The 19,927-nt window shown below is 46.7% G+C and overlaps 2 protein-coding genes across 2 annotated transcripts; one reads left to right on the top strand and one right to left on the bottom strand.

Moving 5' to 3' along the window:
- Window positions 1-38: 38 nt before the first annotated feature.
- On the top strand, window positions 39-3,358 carry LOC115203683 (60S ribosome subunit biogenesis protein NIP7 homolog). Its single transcript, XM_029768608.1, has 5 exons — window positions 39-205; window positions 927-1,013; window positions 1,152-1,290; window positions 2,163-2,303; window positions 2,789-3,358. The coding sequence occupies exons 1-5, from the start codon at window positions 54-56 to the stop codon at window positions 2,906-2,908; spliced, it is 639 nt and encodes a 212-aa protein (XP_029624468.1). The 5' UTR covers window positions 39-53; the 3' UTR covers window positions 2,909-3,358.
- A 149-nt stretch (window positions 3,359-3,507) lies between these two features.
- Window positions 3,508-19,388, bottom strand: terfa (telomeric repeat binding factor a). Its single transcript, XM_029766678.1, has 13 exons — window positions 19,042-19,388; window positions 16,978-17,073; window positions 16,619-16,752; window positions 16,101-16,187; window positions 15,449-15,589; window positions 11,898-12,031; window positions 10,813-11,022; window positions 8,010-8,217; window positions 7,531-7,661; window positions 6,847-7,302; window positions 6,565-6,647; window positions 6,429-6,472; window positions 3,508-4,002 (listed from the first exon to the last, which is right to left on the bottom strand). The coding sequence occupies exons 1-13, from the start codon at window positions 19,202-19,204 to the stop codon at window positions 3,844-3,846; spliced, it is 2,046 nt and encodes a 681-aa protein (XP_029622538.1). The 5' UTR covers window positions 19,205-19,388; the 3' UTR covers window positions 3,508-3,843.
- Window positions 19,389-19,927: the final 539 nt, after the last annotated feature.

The raw sequence follows: 19,927 nt of genomic DNA, 5'->3' as shown, positions 1-19,927 counted from the left end.
AACAGGCGCATGATTTTGACGTCACTATTACATCCACTTCCGTTTTCCGGCACATGAACTTCCGCTCACTATCTCCACGCTGTAGCGTTTATCCAGCTACTTCCACCGGGCACCATATTTTAAGGAAATTAGCTGAATCCTTTACCAAGATGAGACCTTTAACAGACGACGAGACAAAAACGATGTTTGAGAAACTGTCTAAATAGTGAGTATTGAGGTGTGATCCTGAAAGACAAGGCGGAAGTTATTTCTGAAACCGCCACGGCTGTTCAGACCAGCTCCATGCTTCATCAACCAACTCGTGTCGTTCTGCCTGCTGGTTAGTTAGTTAGTTAACAGGGTTGGTAAACACCAGTCCATATGTAACCGATGTGAAATGGCTAGTTAGTTAGTGCACAGGGTTGGTAAACACCAGTCCATATGTAACCGATGTGAAATGGCTAGTTAGTTAGTTAGTTAGTGCACAGGGTTGGTAAACACCAGTCCATATGTAACCGATGTGAAATGGCTGGTTAGTTAGTTAGTGCACAGGGTTGGTAAACATCAGTCCATATGTAACCGATGTGAAATGGCTGGTTAGTTAGTTAGTTAGTGCACAGGGTTGGTAAACATCAGTCCATATGTAACCGATGTGAAATGGCTGGTTAGTTAGTTAGTGCACAGGGTTGGTAAACATCAGTCCATATGTAACCGATGTGAAATGGCTGGTTAGTTAGTTAGTTAGTGCACAGGGTTGGTAAACACCAGTCCATACCCAGTCCCTTTGGTGTTATGCTCATGATGACAGTCTTTAACCTGCACTAGTTCTGCTCCTCAGCAAGATGGCTAATACGTTATCTGTGTAGATAGCAAGTGATTTAAAATGGTCTGAAACTCTCTGAATCTACAATAACAATGTGTGAGACCTTCCTCTTGTCTGTCCACAGCATTGGTGAGAACATCAAACTCCTGGTAGATAGACCCGATGGGACATATTGCTTCAGACTTCACAATGACCGTGTATATTACATCAGGTAAACAACGCTACAGAGCTGCTGTTATTGTTAAATATGACCTATGGATATTATAAAGCAGGTTACTACATGATCATCTCTTTGGGTAGTTAAGATATTGTCTTATTTCTACTTTTTTGTTGTTGTTGTGTGTATCAGTGAGAGAATTCTGAAGTTGGCCACCAACATCGCCCGTGGTAAGTTGGTGTCGGTGGGCACCTGCTTTGGAAAGTTCACGAAGACCATCAAGTTCCGCCTGCATATCACAGCACTGGACTTCCTGGCACCGTATGCCAAGGTAAACAAGGAAGCAGGAAGTGGAGGCCCTCTGACCTCTCACTATGTATAATGATAACCACAGCCATGTTAGAAGGTAAACAAGGAAGCAGGAATTGGAGGCCATGTTAGAAGTATAGATATATTGTTAATGTTTTAACAATTTAACTCGGCAAGTCAGTTAAGAACAAATTGTTATTTTCAATGACGGCCTACTGGGGAACAGTGGGTTGCCTGGCTCAGGGGCAGAACGACAGATTTTTTTAACCTTGTAAGCTTGGGGATTCGATCCAGCAACCTTTCGGTTACTGGCACAAAGCTCTAACCAGTAGGCCACCTGCTGCCCCCAAAATGACTCTGACGACAGCCAGGTGAGACTAGAGGTTTAGTTCGATAATCATATTTGCGTAAGCTTTAAACATTTTTTTACATCAATATCTCTCTCAACCTCCAGGATCCCAGTTAAGACATTGGTAGTAGTGTAATAACTGAGCTATTGTCTGAGTAACTGAACCCGCTCTGTGTTCAGTTCAAGGTGTGGGTTAAGCCAGCTGAACTCTCTGTGTGTTCAGTTCAAGGTGTGTGTTCAGCTCAAGGTGTGGGTTAAGCCAGCTGAACTCCTCTCTGTGGGTTAAGCCTGCTGAACCCCTCTCTGTGTGTTCAGTTCAAGGTGTGGGTTAAGCCAGCTGAACTCCTCTCTGTGTGTTCAGTTCAAGGTGTGGGTTAAGCCAGCTGAACTCCTCTCTGTGTGTTCAGTTCAAGGTGTGGGTTAAGCCAGCTGAACTCCTCTCTGTGTGTTCAGTTCAAGGTGTGGGTTAAGCCAGCTAAACTCCTCTCTGTGTGTTCAGTTCAAGGTGTGGGTTAAGCCAGCTAAACTCCTCTCTGTGTGTTCAGTTCAAGGTGTGGGTTAAGCCCGGGCAGGAGCAGTCCTTCCTCTATGGGAACCATGTGTTGAAGTCTGGTCTGGGGAGGATCACAGAGAACACTAACCAATACCAGGGCGTGGTGGTGTATTCCATGGCAGATGTACCGCTGGTGAGTTGGTCCTCCCTCTTCACATCCTGTACATTCATTATCCAATCAACACGCAGCCCTCCCTTCAGTCATTATCCAATCAACACGCAGCCCTCCCTTCAGTCATTATCCAATCAACACGCAGCCCTCCCTTCAGTCATTATCCAATCAACACACAGCCCTCCCTTCAGTCATTATCCAATCAACACGCAGCCCTCCCTTCAGTCCTTATCCAATCAACACGCAGCCCTCCCTTCAGTCATTAACCAATCCACAGGGCATCTTTACCAGAGGTTAACTAGTTAGACTAATGGAGAATCTCCATTTGAAGATGATTTTTGGTCCAGGACTAGACTTAATCTGGAGGGTAAATCGACCCGCATCTCAGTTGGTTGCTCCTTCATACAAGCTAATATCTAAGTCATCAGTAACCATGGTAACTCCTAGAGAATTGTGACGTGCAGGTTTGACTCAACTGAACGTGTCCCCCTCTCATCTTTCTGCAGGGTTTTGGAGTGGCAGCCAAGTCGACCCAGGAGTGCAGAAGAGTGGACCCCATGTCCATCGTTGTGTTCCACCAGGCAGACATTGGAGAGTTCATCAGGTCTGAGGACACGCTCACATAAAGGAGTCTTCACAAACTGGACTATCAATTATACACAGTAGTCCTTCCCCTCTCCTCAAGGACCACCAGAGGGCTGGGAGGTACAGCTATGTGAAACATTTGGTGGTCCACTGAGAGGTTTGGGGGAAACCTTGGTCTTCAGGATGTGATTGTGTATTTCCCTCTAATTACCAAGAGGCCAGTGACTGTCTGGATAGTTTCATCAAGCTGTCAGCTAACACGTCTGAAAGATGACAGCTCCCTGTCACTATGGCTGGGTGATTTACATTCAGTTACCAACATCCCTGTCACTGAATGTAAATCACCCAGCCATAATCTAAATGTGTTTTGTAAAATTGAATATTTGGGGTTTTATGTAATATTCATAATCTGTATGGAACTGTGTGATTTGCATAAATATTATGCAGTTAATTCTATCAGCATAACATTAAATCTGTTTTGATATAGTGAAGTGTTTTTTTTTCTTCCAACAAAATGTGTAAAATAAAAACCAAGTTAAATGTTTGGTCTGGTACTAACACTTAAATATAGATTATATTTACTGTTATATACTGCTCTTTGCAGTAAGCTTGCCAGTCCTGTGGTAAACATTAGGCCAGACACTATAAGAGAAGTATTTTATTCTACCAAGAAAGACAAGTGATAAAATACTTCTATAAACACGTTTAAAAAAAAAAATGGCAGAATCAACATTTAGCTTCGTCCAAAGACCATCTTTAGCTTCCTGTCCTCATTGTTGACAGATGTGCAGCGGGCAAATAATTATCTTTTGTGGAAAGAAAACCGTGAAAGTCTACATCCATTCTCACAACTGGATAATGTCATCGTTCTCTTGCGTAGCTCAGAGGCCCTCCAGCGTCAAATTCGTTACTGCACCCCCATAGCGAAACGGAGCATTTCTTATTGGACAAGTTAGTCCCTGCCAGTTTGGTGGCGTCAGACCATCTTGAGTTTTTTCATGGTTCGCCACCGATCCTTGATGTTCACGGCGGTTCGGCCCGAAAATGGGAAAGAGGACTTTACTCTGGACCAGTTCCCCTCTCCGTATCGCTTCACTCCCTCCTTCACCCACTCGGTCTCCTCTGCTGTCCACATCTACAGGAGGGCCACAACAGAACACTCAGGGTATAGTAAAACACACTGTAGGGGACAACACTTAGGGTTAACATATAGTATACATCATGTAGAGGTTTCCCGGACACAGATTAAGCCTAGTCCTGATTCTCCATTTAACTTGCATTTTAGTCCAGGACTAGGCTTTATCTGTGTCTGGGAAACAGCCCCTAAGTCACCATTTATAAACCAACCTAGTATTCAGACCCCTTGACTTTTTCCACATTTTGTTACATTACAGCCTTATTCTAAAATTGATTAAATAGTTCCCCCCCTCAATCTACACACAATACCCCATAATAACAAAGCCAAAAGTTACATTTTTTGCAAATGTACACTACCGTTCATAAGTTTGGGGTCACTTAGAAATGTCCTTGTTTTTGAAAGAAAACACGTTTGTTCATTAAAATAACATCAAATTGATCAGAAATACAATGTAGACATTGTAGATGACTATTGAAGCTGGAAACGGCAGGTTTTTTATGGAATATCTACATAGGTGTACAGAGGCCCATTATCAGCAACCATCACTCCTGTGTTCCAATGGCACGTTGTGTTAGCTAATCCAAGTTTATCATTTTAAAAGGCTAATTGATCATTTGCAATTATGTTAGCACAGCTGAAAACTGTTGTTCTGATTAAAGAAGCAATAAAACTGGCCTTCATTAGACTAGTTGAGTATCTGGAGCATCAGCATTTGTGGGTTTGCTTCACATGGAATGCTTTTCCAACAGTTTTGAAGGAGTTCCCACATATGCTGAGCACTTGTTGGCTGCTTTTCCTTCACTCTGCGGTCCAACTCATCCCAAACCATCTCAATTGGGTTGAGGTCGGGTGATTGTGGAGGCCAAGTCATCTGATGCAGCACTCCATCACTCTCCTTCTTGGTCAAATAGCCCTTACACAGCCTGGAGGTGTGGTGGGTCATTGTCCTGTTGAAAAACAAATGATAGTCCCACTAAGCGCAAACCAGATGGGATGGCGTATCGCTGCAGAATGCTGTGGTAGCCATGCTGGTTAAGTGTGCCTTGAATTCTAAATAAATCACTGACAGTGTCACCAGCAAAGCACCAAAACACCACCTCCTCCATGCTTCACGGTGGGAACCACACATGCGAAGATCATCCGTTCACCTACTCTGCGTCTCACAAAGACACAGCAATTGGAACTAAAAATCTAAATTTGGTCTCATCAGACCAAAGGACAGATCTCCACCGGTCTAATGTCCATTGCTCGTGTTTCTTGGCCCAAGCAAGTCTCTTCTTCTCATTGGTGTCCTTTAGTAGTGGTTTCTTTGCAGCAATTCGACCATGAAGGCCTGTTTCACGCAGTCTCCTCTGAACTGTTGATGTTGAGATGTGTCTGTTACTTGAACTCTGTGAAGCATTTACTCGGGCTGCAATTTCTGAGGCTGGTAACTAATGAACTTATCCTCTGCAGCAGAGGGAACTCTGGGTCTTCCTTTCCTGTGGCGGTCCTCATGAGAGCCAGTTTCATCATAGCGCTGGATGGTTTTTGCGACTGCACTTGAAGACACTTTCAAAGTTCTTGAAATGTTCCTCATTGACTGACCTTCATGTCTTAAAGTAATGATGGACTGTCGTTTCTCTTTGCTTATTTGAGCTGTTCTTGCCATAATATGGACTTGGTCTTTTACCAAATAGGGCTATCTTCTGGATACCACCCCTACCTTGTCACAACTGATTAGCTCAAAACACGTAAAGAAATTACACAAATTAACAAGGCAAACCTGTTATTTGAAATGCAATCCAGGTGACTACCTCATGAAGCTGGTTGAGAGAATGCCAAGGCATCAAGGCAAAAGGTGGCTATTTGAATAATCTCAAATATATTATGATTTGTTTAATACTTTGACGACTACATGATTCCATGTGTTATTTCATAGTATTGAGGTCTTCACTATGATCCTACAATGTAGAAAATAGCAAAAATAAAGAAAACCCCTGGAATGAGTAGGTGTGTCCAAACTTCTGATTGGTACTGTATGTAAAGGTGTTTTTTTACTATGTATAAAAAAAAAGCTGTTTTCGCTTTGTCATTCTGGGATATTGTGTATAGATTGATGAAGGAAAAAATGAATTAATACATTCGTTGAATCTATTTTAGAATAAGGCTGTAACGTAGCAAAATGTGGATAAAGGCAAGTGGTCTGAAAATCCATGTTCTAAACTGAGGCTGTGCTCAGTTTTCCTGTCTCCTCCAGAACCTAAACTCACCCTCTTCCTGCCTCCTCCAGTAGTACTGGTGTCTCCAGAACCTAAACTCACCCTCTTCCTGTCTCCTCCAGTAGTTCTGGTTCTGTTACTGTCTCCAGAACCTAAACTCACCCTCTTCCTGCCTCCTCCAGTAGTACTGGTTCTGTTACTGTCTCCAGAACCTAAACTCACCCTCTTCCTGCCTCCTCCAGTAGTACTGGTGTTGTCCTCAGAACCTAAACAAAGACAGATGTTAGAACTCCATAGTAAATCACTAGTAATAAACACTATATAGTTTTGAATCCTAATTGTTGCTCATCATATTTACTGTCTCTGTGAGGGGAGCCAAATAAATCCTCTTCGTCACTCCACCTATCCTTGGATTCCTTGGCAACACTGAATAGCTGCTTCCTGCAGATGACAGCACCATTATAAAGAGAGAAAGTCAATCAGCTGTGATCTTCAACATCATCCTCTATGGCTGAATTACATAACCACATGTCTCATACAATCACATCACAAGGGAGAAGACAGAATTATACTGTAGTATCATACAATCACATCACAAGGGAGAAGACAGAATTATACTGTAGTATATAGTTCTACATACCACTTCAGAGCAGTTCCCTTTTCACTGGTGGAGGCCTTCTGGGGGGTGGGGCTTCTCTGGGGGGTGGGGCTTCTCTGGGGGGCGGGGGTGGAGCCTCTCTGGGGGGTGGGGGTGGAGCTTCTCTGGGGGGCGGAGCCTCTCGTGGGGGTGGAGCTTCTCTGGGGGGTGTGGCTTCTCTTATGTGAAGAGCCTCTCTGGGGGGTAGGGGTGGAGCTTCTCTGGGGGGCGGAGCCTCTCTGGGGGGTGGGGGCGGAGCTTCTCTGGGGGGTGGGGGCGGAGCCTCTCTGGGGGGTGGGGGCGGAGCCTCTCTGGGGGGTGGGGGCGGAGCCTCTCTGGGGGGTGGGGGCGGAGCCTCTCTGGGGGGCGGAAGTGGATTGGGTGGTACATTCTCTATGAGCAGGGAGCTCAGGGGTGTCATCCAGAATACACACATCCTCCTCCGGGTCAGACGAGCTCCTGGAGTCAGAGAGAGGTCGTATTCATTAGGGCGCACCGTAGCAAAACCATTTGCAAGCGTTTCTAATTGGACAAGGTCAGGTAGTCCATCTCAGTCAACTTCCACTACCCTCATCAAACTAGTCAACACGTGTCCCTCATTAACAATGTGTTAAAGAGATGGTTAAAAAGGTGCTTCCATTAACACATTACTACATGCAGGGACCGTCCTTCTTGTTCTCGACTTACTCTTCGGTTATCTTGCTGGCTCGTCGTTTGCGATACTTCCGTGTTGGCGGGCTGCAGGTGGAGGCGGAGCTTAGTGGGTCTGCCCGGTAGACTGACGTCTGGGCTGACTCCTCCCCGTTGGATACCGATTCCTGAACACCAGGGTTAGAAAATGAGGTAATGAATCCTGAACACCAGGGTTAGAGAACGAGGTAATGAATCCTACACACGAGGGTTAGAAAATGAGGTAATGAATCCTGAACACCAGGGTTAGAATATGAGGTAATGAATCCTGAACACCAGGGTTAGAAAATGAGGTAATGAATCCTACACACCAGGGTTAAAAGAGTCAATTCAAGAAGTTTGTTCAAATTCAACCCATGAATATAACAACTCCATTAAAGCCCTGTTCCTCCTGCTCACCATTATCAATCCACCAAATGATTAAATGAACAACTCAAAGAACCCCTCAACCCTGCTGCTTCGCTCTCTTCTCTCACCTGGCTGTCTGGCTCCATAACCAGCCTGGCTATGGTATAAGGCCAGCCTCTGCTCTTCCACTGGGGGGCTGCCTCTGGTGCCAGAGGGTCTGCTGGGGTAACCAGGTCTGCTGGGGTTACCAGGTCTGCAGGGGAAGCCTCCATTGGACTGTCGGAATCTCTCTGGGACCTGGGGACATCCTGCTCCAACACAGCGTCTGAGCCCTGCCTGGGGGTCAAGTCAGGTCAAGTCAGATTCAGTTTTATCAAAAAATACAATATCAACAACATTAAAACTACAGACAAACTGGGGAGCAGAACAGTCCATAGAACCAGCCTGGAGAAATCCACTCTGTTTGGGATGACAAGGAGTGGAACGTTAGACTGGTTCCCAGGCTACCATAGGACAGGAAGTAGCAGGGGAGTGATATGACTGGTACCCAGGCTACCATAGGACAGGAAGTAGCAGGGGAGTGATATGACTGGTACCCAGGCTACCATAGGACAGGAAGCAGCAGGGTTAGATATGACTGGTTACCCAGGCTACCATAGGACAGGAAGCAGCAGGGGAGTGATATGACTGGTACCCAGGCTACCATAGGACAGGAAGCAGCAGGGTTAGATATGACTGGTTCCCAGGCTACCATAGGACAGGAAGCAGCAGGGGAGTGATATGACTGGTTTCCCAGGCTACCATAGGACAGGAAGCAGCAGGGTTAGATATGACTGGTACCCAGGCTACCATAGGACAGGAAGCAGCAGGGTTAGATTTGACTGGTACCCAGGCTACCATAGGACAGGAAGCAGCAGGGTTAGATATGACTGGTACCCAGGCTACCATAGGACAGGAAGCAGCAGGGTTAGATTTGACTGGTTCCCAGGCTACCATAGGACAGGAAGCAGCAGGGGAGTGATATGACTGGTACCCAGGCTACCATAGGACAGGAAGCAGCAGGGTTAGATATGACTGGTACCCAGGCTACCATAGGACAGGAAGCAGCAGGGTTAGATATGACTGGTACCCAGGCTACCATAGGACAGGAAGCAGCAGGGTTAGATTTGACTGGTTCCCAGGCTACCATAGGACAGGAAGCAGCAGGGGAGTGATATGACTGGTACCCAGGCTACCATAGGACAGGAAGCAGCAGGGTTAGATATGACTGGTACCCAGGCTACCATAGGACAGGAAGCAGCAGGGTTAGATATGACTGGTACCCAGGCTACCATAGGACAGGAAGCAGCAGGGTTAGATATGACTGGTACCCAGGCTACCATAGGACAGGAAGCAGCAGGGTTAGATATGACTGGTACCCAGGCTACCATAGGACAGGCAGCAGCAGGGTTAGATATGACTGGTTCCCAGGCTACCATAGGACAGGAAGCAGCAGGGGAGTGATATGACTGGTACCCAGGCTACCATAGGACAGGAAGCAGCAGGGGAGTGATATGACTGGTACCCAGGCTACCATAGGACAGGAAGCAGCAGGGTTAGATATGACTGGTACCCAGGCTACCATAGGACAGGAAGCAGCAGGGTTAGATATGACTGGTACCCAGGCTACCATAGGACAGGAAGCAGCAGGGTTAGATATGACTGGTACCCAGGCTACCATAGGACAGGAAGCAGCAGGGGAGTGATATGACTGGTTCCCAGGCTACCATAGGACAGGAAGCAGCAGGGTTAGATATGACTGGCACCCAGGCTACCATAGGACAGGAAGCAGCAGGGGAGTGATATGACTGGTACCCAGGCTACCATAGGACAGGAAGCAGCAGGGTTAGATATGACTGGCACCCAGGCTACCATAGGACAGGAAGCAGCAGGGGAGTGATATGACTGGTACCCAGGCTACCATAGGACAGGAAGCAGCAGGGTTAGATATGACTGGTTCCCAGGCTACCATAGGACAGGAAGCAGCAGGGGAGTGATATGACTGGTACCCAGGCTACCATAGGACAGGAAGCAGCAGGGGAGTGATATGACTGGTTCCCAGGCTACCATAGGACAGGAAGCAGCAGGGGAGTGATATGACTGGTTCCCAGGCTACCATAGGACAGGAAGCAGCAGGGGAGTGATATGACTGGTACCCAGGCTACCATAGGACAGGAAGCAGCAGGGTTAGATATGACTGGTTCCCAGGCTACCATAGGACAGGAAGCAGCAGGGGAGTGATATGACTGGTTTCCCAGGCTACCATAGGACAGGAAGCAGCAGGGGAGTGATATGACTGGTTTCCCAGGCTACCATAGGACAGGAAGCAGCAGGGGAGTGATATGACTGGTACCCAGGCTACCATAGGACAGGAAGCAGCAGGGTTAGATATGACTGGTACCCAGGCTACCATAGGACAGGAAGCAGCAGGGTTAGATATGACTGGTTCCCAGGCTACCATAGGACAGGAAGCAGCAGGGGAGTGATATGACTGGTTCCCAGGCTACCATAGGACAGGAAGCAGCAGGGGAGTGATATGACTGGTACCCAGGCTACCATAGGACAGGAAGCAGCAGGGGAGTGATATGACTGGTTCCCAGGCTACCATAGGACAGGAAGCAGCAGGGGAGTGATATGACTGGTACCCAGGCTACCATAGGACAGGAAGCAGCAGGGGAGTGATATGACTGGTACCCAGGCTACCATAGGACAGGAAGCAGCAGGGGAGTGATATGACTGGTACCCAGGCTACCATAGGACAGGAAGCAGCAGGGGAGTGATATGACTGGTACCCAGGCTACCATAGGACAGGAAGCAGCAGGGGAGTGATATGACTGGTTACCCAGGCTACCATAGGACAGGAAGCAGCAGGGGAGTGATATGATTGGTTACCTGGGGCTTTCGGAGAGGTGCAGGAGAGGTTCCTCTTGGTCCACAACAGCACTTCCTTTTCCTGCGTTCTCCTCCGTCACCTCCCTTTCCACTTCCTCCTCCAGCTCGGCAAAGGTCATGGGCTCCCTCTGCTCCTCGGCCAGGGCTGTATAAACGGCCATCAGCTGGCTGCGGGTCAGCAGGACACCACCAGGAGGGGGACTGGGAGGACTGGAGGGAGAGAGAGAGTCAGGCAGTTTAGACTGGGAGGACTGGAGGATCAAGGTAGGGTCGTAATTCATTAGGTCACACCAGAGCAAAAATGTTATGCAACGGGAAAACAAAAAAAACAAGCATTTCTTATTGGAACAAGTCCAGACAGTCCCTCCCTGTTTCAGTCAGTTTTCTTCCGTTTGGTGCCTCATGAACATGACCCAGGTGTTGCCATGCTAATGAACGGCATCTTTACTGAAAGAAACCACTCATCTTCCAGGGTTTGCTGGATAGCAGCCATACGACGGTAAACATCTGAACACACAGATTGGTGATTACTTAAAGAGAGGAATGAAGGTTGGACTTTAATTATAAAAGTACTCTAATGAAGTTGTCGACCTCAGCGGAGCTCCAAAAGAATTGGGAGTTTTGGCAAATTCATCCAACAAGTACAGAGTCAAAACCAACAAACAATGTATCACTGTCCCAATACTGGTGGGGCCCCCTGTATATCCACACACCGTGGGGCCCCCCTGTATATCCACACACCGTGGGGCCCCCCTGTATATCCACACACCGTGGGGCCCCCCTGTATATCCACACACCGTGGGGCCCCCCTGTATATCCACACACTGTGGGGCCCCCCTGTATATCCACACACTGTGGGGCCCCCCTGTATATCCACACACTGTGGGGCCCCCTGTATATCCACACACTGTGGGGCCCCCTGTATATCCACACACTGTGGGGCCCCCTGTATATCCACACACTGTGGGGCCCTATGACCTTTAGAGTCTAGGCAACTTGGAAAGCATGTTGTGACAATAACTAAACTAAAAGTGCTTTCTAAAATACATTTATTTGATTGATTGACATTGGATCAATAAATCTACCTGGGTTTGTGTCTGGATTCCTTCTCCTCTGTTGCTGGTACAAGGTGATCCTCTGGCTGAGGGTCTGAGGGACAGTCTCCTTCCTCTGCATCCTGTCCTGCCCCCTGTCTCTTCACCATCAGCTTTCCGGCAGCCTGGTATTCACACAGACAGATCTCAGTTCAGGAACAGTGGGTTATAGGGAGACATATCTCCTCAGTTCAGGTTAGGAACAGCGGGTTATAGGGAGACAGATCTCCTCAGTTCAGGTTAGGAACAGTGGGTTATAGGGAGACAGATCTCCTCAGTTCAGGTTAGGAACAGTGGGTTATAGGGAGACAGATCTCCTCAGTTCAGGTTAGGAACAGTGGGTTATAGGGAGACAGATCTCAGTTCAGGTTAGGAACAGTGGGTTATAGGGAGACAGATCTCCTCAGTTCAGGTTAGGAACAGTGGGTTATAGGGAGACAGATCTCCTCAGTTCAGGAACAGTGGGTTATAGGGAGACAGATCTCCTCAGTTCAGGAACAGTGGGTTATAGGGAGACAGATCTCCTCAGTTCAGGAACAGTGGGTTATAGGGAGACAGATCTCCTCAGTTCAGGTTAGGAACAGCGGGTTATAGGGAGACAGATCTCCTCAGTTCAGGTTAGGAACAGTGGGTTATAGGGAGACAGATCTCCTCAGTTCAGGTTAGGAACAGCGGGTTATAGGGAGACAGATCTCCTCAGTTCAGGTTAGGAACAGCGGGTTATAGGGAGACAGATCTCTTCAGATCAGGTTAGGAACAGTGGGTTATAGGGAGACAGATCTCCTCAGTTCAGGTTAGGAACAGCGGGTTATAGGGAGACAGACCTCCCAGTCTTTAGTTAGATACAGTAAAAAAATATATGGAGAGGGGTGATACTGCTGCTGAGGTAATACACTATATATGGAGAGGGGTGATACTACTGCTGAGGTAATACAATACACTATATATGGAGAGGGGTGATACTGCTGCTGAGGTAATACAAAACACTATATATGGAGAGGGGTGGTACTGCTGCTGAGGTAATACACTATATATGGAGAGGGGTGATAGTTGGGACACAGCCAGACTACTGCTGAGGTAACACCATACGGTGGGTTATAGGGAGCCAGACCGTACTGTAACACCATACGGTAGGTTATAGGGAGCCAGACCATACTGTAACACCATACGGTGGGTTATAGGGAGCCAGACCATACTGTAACACCATACGGTGGGTTATAGGGAGCCCAGACCATACTGTAACACCATACGGTGGGTTATAGGGAGCCAGACCATACTGTAACACCATACGGTGGGTTATAGGGAGCCAGACCATACTGTAACACCATACGGTGGGTTATAGGGAGCCCAGACCATACTGTAACACCATACGGTGGGTTATAGGGAGCCAGACCATACTGTAACACCATACGGTGGGTTATAGGGAGCCAGACCATACTGTAACACCATACGGTGGGTTATAGGGAGCCAGACCATACTGTAACACCATACGGTGGGTTATAGGGAGCCCAGACCATACTGTAACACCATACGGTGGGTTATAGGGAGCCAGACCATACTGTAACACCATACGGTGGGTTATAGGGAGCCAGACCATACTGTAACACCATACGGTGGGTTATAGGGAGCCAGACCATACTGTAACACCATACGGTGGGTTATAGGGAGCCAGACCATACTGTAACACCATACGGTGGGTTATAGGGAGCCAGACCATACTGTAACACCATACGGTGGGTTATAGGGAGCCAGACCATACTGTAACACCATACGGTGGGTTATAGGGAGCCAGACCATACTGTAACACCATACGGTGGGTTATAGGGAGCCAGACCATACTGTAACACCATACGGTGGGTTATAGGGAGCCCAGACCATACTGTAACACCATACGGTGGGTTATAGGGAGCCCAGACCATACTGTAACACCATACGGTGGGTTATAGGGAGCCAGACCATACTGTAACACCATACGGTGGGTTATAGGGAGCCAGACCATACTGTAACACCATACGGTGGGTTATAGGGAGCCAGACCATACTGTAACACCATACGGTGGGTTATAGGGAGCCAGACCATACTGTAACACCATACGGTGGGTTATAGGGAGCCAGACCATACTGTAACACCATACGGTGGGTTATAGGGAGCCAGACCATACTGTAACACCATACGGTGGGTTATAGGGAGCCAGACCATACTGTAACACCATACGGTGGGTTATAGGGAGCCCAGACCATACTGTAACACCATACGGTGGGTTATAGGGAGCCAGACCATACTGTAACACCATACGGTGGGTTATAGGGAGCCAGACCGTACTGTAACACCATACGGTGGGTTATAGGGAGCCAGACCATACTGTAACACCATACGGTGGGTTATAGGGAGCCCAGACCATACTGTAACACCATACGGTGGGTTATAGGGAGCCAGACCATACTGTAACACCATACGGTGGGTTATAGGGAGCCAGACCATACTGTAACACCATACGGTGGGTTATAGGGAGCCAGACCATACTGTAACACCATACGGTGGGTTACAGGGAGCCAGACCATACTGTAACACCATACGGTGGGTTATAGGGAGCCAGACCATACTGTAACACCATACGGTGGGTTATAGGGAGCCAGACCATACTGTAACACCATACGGTGGGTTATAGGGAGCCAGACCATACTGTAACACCATACGGTGGGTTATAGGGAGCCAGACCATACTGTAACACCATACGGTGGGTTATAGGGAGCCCGACCATACTGTAACACCATACGGTGGGTTATAGGGAGCCAGACCATACTGTAACACCATACGGTGGGTTATAGGGAGCCAGACCATACTGTAACACCATACGGTGGGTTATAGGGAGCCAGACCATACTGTAACACCATACGGTGGGTTATAGGGAGCCAGACCATACTGTAACACCATACGGTGGGTTATAGGGAGCCCAGACCATACTGTAACACCATACGGTGGGTTATAGGGAGCCAGACCATACTGTAACACCATACGGTGGGTTATAGGGAGCCAGACCATACTGTAACACCATACGGTGGGTTATAGGGAGCCAGACCATACTGTAACACCATACGGTGGGTTATAGGGAGCCAGACCATACTGTAACACCATACGGTGGGTTATAGGGAGCCAGACCATACTGTAACACCATACGGTGGGTTATAGGGAGCCAGACCATACTGTAACACCATACGGTGGGTTATAGGGAGCCAGACCGTACTGTAACACCATACGGTGGGTTATAGGGAGCCAGACCATACTGTAACACCATACGGTGGGTTATAGGGAGCCAGACCATACTGTAACACCATACGGTGGGTTATAGGGAGCCCAGACCATACTGTAACACCATACGGTGGGTTATAGGGAGCCAGACCATACTGTAACACCATACGGTGGGTTATAGGGAGCCAGACCATACTGTAACACCATACGGTGGGTTATAGGGAGCCAGACCATACTGTAACACCATACGGTGGGTTATAGGGAGCCAGACCGTACTGTAACACCATACGTACCCTGGACAGGAAAGGATGAGAAAAGGGAAACAGACTCTCGCAGAAGTGAAGCATCTCCTGTTTAAACTGCTGGTAGGTGACCTGCTGCAGGACTGAATGCTCGCTGCTCCTCTTGTTGACCAGCCCCAGGAAGATCGCTTTCTGGAAGACACAGAATAGGGTGCCATGTGGTGCACTATATAGGGAATAGGGTGTCATGTGGTTCAATATATAGGGAATAGGGTGCCATGTAGTGCACTATATAGGGAGCCATGTGGTGCACTAGATAGAGAATAGGGTGCCACGTAGTGCACTAGATACAGAATAGGGTGCCATGTAGTGCACTATTTAGGGAATAGGGTGCCATGAAGTTCACTATATAGGGAGCCATGTGGTGCACTAGATAGAGAATAGGGTGCCATGTAGTGCACTAGATAGAGAATAGGGTGCCATGTAGTGCACTAGATAGAGAATAGGGTGACATGTAGTGCACTAGATAGAGAATAGGGTGCCATGTAGTGCACTAGATAGAGAATAGGGTGACATGTAGTGCACTAGATAGAGAATAGGGTGCCATGTAGTGCACTATATTGGGAAAGAGATGGATCTAAATGTCTCTCAGTCCTGTTCGTACTGTTGCCATCGTCTCTCTAGGAGTTGTGAGTTAACTCACCTTTCCAACCATGCTTTTCGGGAAGTATTTCATCAAAACGTCCTTGGCTTTGTCAAAGGCCTGGTTCTTAATGCACACTATGACCAACTACAGAATAAAACACATCAAGGTTCACCGTTACAATGACGTCAGAATGCACAACATGGCAAAATACAATCACACCAGAACGAGAAGGGGAAGGACAATCACACCAGAATGAGAAGACATGAACAGACAATTACACCAGAACGAGAAGGGGAAGACATGAACAGACAAATAGTTGTACAATTCACTACAACGCACGATAGTGTTGACCACAGTACACAGTGTCATCTTGTAATGTTGGACAGGGTTGACATGAAAACCAGAACCGGGTTTCAACAGGGAACCAGAACCGGGTTTCAACAGGGAACCATTCAGGGCTACCATGAAAACCAGAACCGGGTTTAAACAGGGAACCATTCAGGGCTACCATGAAAACCAGAACCGGGTTTAAACAGGGAACCATTCAATGATTATACAGTGAGGACAGATCTCACCATCTCTCTGATAGACTTATGTACTCTCTCCAAGTCTTTCTGGGGAACCAGCAACTCCTCGCGGATGCTATCCAATACGCTCAGAGCAGACTCCAGCGGCGTGAGGTCCTCCTCCTGAGAGTCAAAAGAGACGTCTGTTGATGGCAAGAGAACAACTGTGTCAGTGATCTGACTTGATTTCAAAAATACACAGCTAGCTAGCTAGCTAGCTATAAGGAACAATAGATTGCGGCACTTGGGGGTAATTTCAGGTGTCTCTGATTTTCCAACAGGGAATGAATATTAGCTCGTACTGTTACATAGATAGTGTTATGTAGCTAGCTAGGAAGTTACTTTGTGGTTTAACTCAAAACTCTCACCGAGTTTATCGCCATCATTTATCCTGGTGAGGAACTGAATTGCTCTTATCTTCTTGGGCGTGACATCGTTGGCTTCCAACGGCCGAACCAGATGACCTGAAAGAGGATGTTGTTGGATAATGTGTTAGCTAGCGTCTATACGGGGCGGCAGCGTAGCCTAGCGGTTAGAGCGTTGGACTAGTTAACCGAAAAGTTTGCAAGTTCGAATCCCCGAGCCGACAAGGTACAATTCTGTCATTCTGCCCCTGAACAAGGCAGTTAACCCACTGTTCCTAGGCCGTCATTAAAAATAAGAATTTGTTCTAAACTGACTTGCCTTGTTAAATAAATAAATTATTAAATGTGGCTAACTCCTTTAGCGCGATGAGGATCTTCTGACAGAGGACGTTTTGTTAAGCAGCCGAGCTCCCTGACACTTGTGCTAAACAGTAACACTCCTCGCTCTCCGTGCAGTTCTGGAAACATACGGAAGGTATCTTTCAGATCAGTGAGAAATTATTTTCAAAAAACAAAAAGATTAAATTACCGCCAAGCCAGCAGACTGCTGAACAGCTTCTCCCCCCCAAACCATAACGGGCAGCAGGTAGCCTAGTGGTTAGTGTTGGACTAGTAACCGGAAGGTTGCAAGATCGAATCCCCGAGCTGACAAGGTGAAAATATGTCGTTCTGCCCCTGAACAAGGCAGTTTAACCCACTGTTCCTAGGCTGTCATTGAAAATAAGAATTTGTTCTTAACTGACTTGCCTAGTTAAATAAATAATTAAGACTCCTGAACAGCTTCTACCCCCAAGCCAGACTGCTGAACAGCTTCTACCCCCAAGCCATCAGACTGCTGAACAGCTTCTACCCCCAAGCCATCAGACTGCTGAACAGCTTCTACCCCCAAGCCATCAGACTGCTGAACAGCTTCTACCCCCAAGCCATCAGACTGCTGAACAGCTTCTACCTCCAAACCATCAGACTGCTGAACAGCTTCTACCCACACACACACACTTTCACACTGTTTATTATCTATCTTGATTGGTCACTTTTACCCCTACCTGTCTACCTACCTACATGTACATTGTTATTGTGTTACTATTTCCTTGTTTTTCCCTCGACATATTTTTCTTACTTTTTAAAAACGCAACAGAACATTAAATTGAACGAAAACTGTGCTGTACTGAACGACCAATTGAAAACGGTGAGGGGTTGTGGCTTCAAAAAAAATGCACCGCTTGACCTTAAACTGCTTCAAGCCAAACCCGACACACACACAGGACGGTCCAAACAAATCTGTTCCATAACGTTTTTTGGGGGGAAAACGTATCGTGAAGTACAAAACGTTACGCACCGTAGCAAACGTTTAAACGAACTGAACGCACCCCTGGGGGGGGGGGGGATGCGGGTTTTAGTTTTGGTCCTTGAGTTACACATCTGATTCAAATAATAAATAATGAGTTAACTAACTATTTAAAAATCAGCTGTGTGGCGCTAACGATAAAAACACCTGTTCACCATGGATCTTCTAGACTAGTCAAACCACCTGGTTTAGCTACTAGTCAACGTTACCACACAGTTAACTAACCTAACTAACTAGTTAGGTACCACATGGTATACAACAAAAAGGTTTATAAAGCACAGCTAGCTAAACAAACTGGTATAAAACAAAAGGTTTATAAAGCATAGCTAGCTAAACAAACTGGTATAAAACACAGCTAGCTAAACAAACTGGTATAAAACAAAATGTTTATTAGCATAGCTAGCTAAACAAACTGTTAAACACGGGAGTTAACTTAGCTACCTCAGAGACAGTATAGAAACCCAGTATTGGGTTGGGGAAGATGCTAACATTTAGCTAGCTAAACAAACTGTTAAACACGGGAGTTAACTTAGCTACCTCAGAGACAGTATAGAAACCCAGTATTGGGTTGGTGAAGATGCTAACATTTAGCTAGCTAAACAAACTGTTAAACACGGGAGTTAACTTAGCTACCTCAGAGACAGTATAGAAACCCAGTATTGGGTTGGTGAAGATGCTAACGTTTAGCTAGCTAACTGCATTTGTGAACAACCGTTACTCACATTGAAGGATGTCTCTGATCTGACAGAAATCAGGATACTGTTCATTCCTGAAAGCCTCCAACGCCACAGATATATAATAATCCACCGTCCAACGGTTAACGACACATTCCACATCTGGTCCGCGGTCGACACCGGACTCCATGTTTTCCTTTTGCCGCCACATCAACGACGTAAACAAACTGATGTTTATCTCATCTGCCGCGCTGGTTGGTGTTTAGACCACCTTCAGTCTGTCCACCTTACGCTCACATTACGCACCACGTCAACGACGTAAACAAACTGACGTATATCTCATCTGCCGCGCTGGTTGGTGTTTAGACCACCTTCCGTCTGTCCACCTTACGCTCAAGCTCACCTTACGCTCACCTTACGCTCACCTTACGCTCACCTTACGCTCACCTTACGCTCACCTTACGCTCACCTTACGCTCACCTTACGCTCACCTTACGCTCACCTTACGCTCACCTTACGCTCACGTCAATGACGTAAACCATGTTCACATTACGCTCACCTTACGCTCACTTTACGCACCACGTCAATGACGGCATCGCGGTAAACCGATTACCGTTCATTTAGAATAGTGTTTTTTTGGGGGTTATTGACTAATTCTAAAGATTTTTATAAAATAATGGATTTTAAGTAAAAAATATATTGCATTTGGGGACAGATTTGTAAAAAAAAAAAAAAAAAGTTTTTTAGTATATAACATTTACCAGACAGAATGAAGAAACGAATGACTAATTCAATTGTTTTGTTTTCACTTTAGTAACATCTTTCATTGTAAATACATGGATCTTATTAATGAAATAAAACATTTAAATACTTAACTCGCTCCAAAATAACTTGACAGAGACACACTCCTAAAACATGTGTATAATAGCTTCCC

This window comes from Salmo trutta, chromosome 12 (genome assembly GCF_901001165.1).
Source record: "Salmo trutta chromosome 12, fSalTru1.1, whole genome shotgun sequence".
Taxonomy (NCBI): Eukaryota; Metazoa; Chordata; class Actinopteri; order Salmoniformes; family Salmonidae; genus Salmo; species Salmo trutta.
This window is presented reverse-complemented; position numbering and strand designations above follow the sequence as displayed.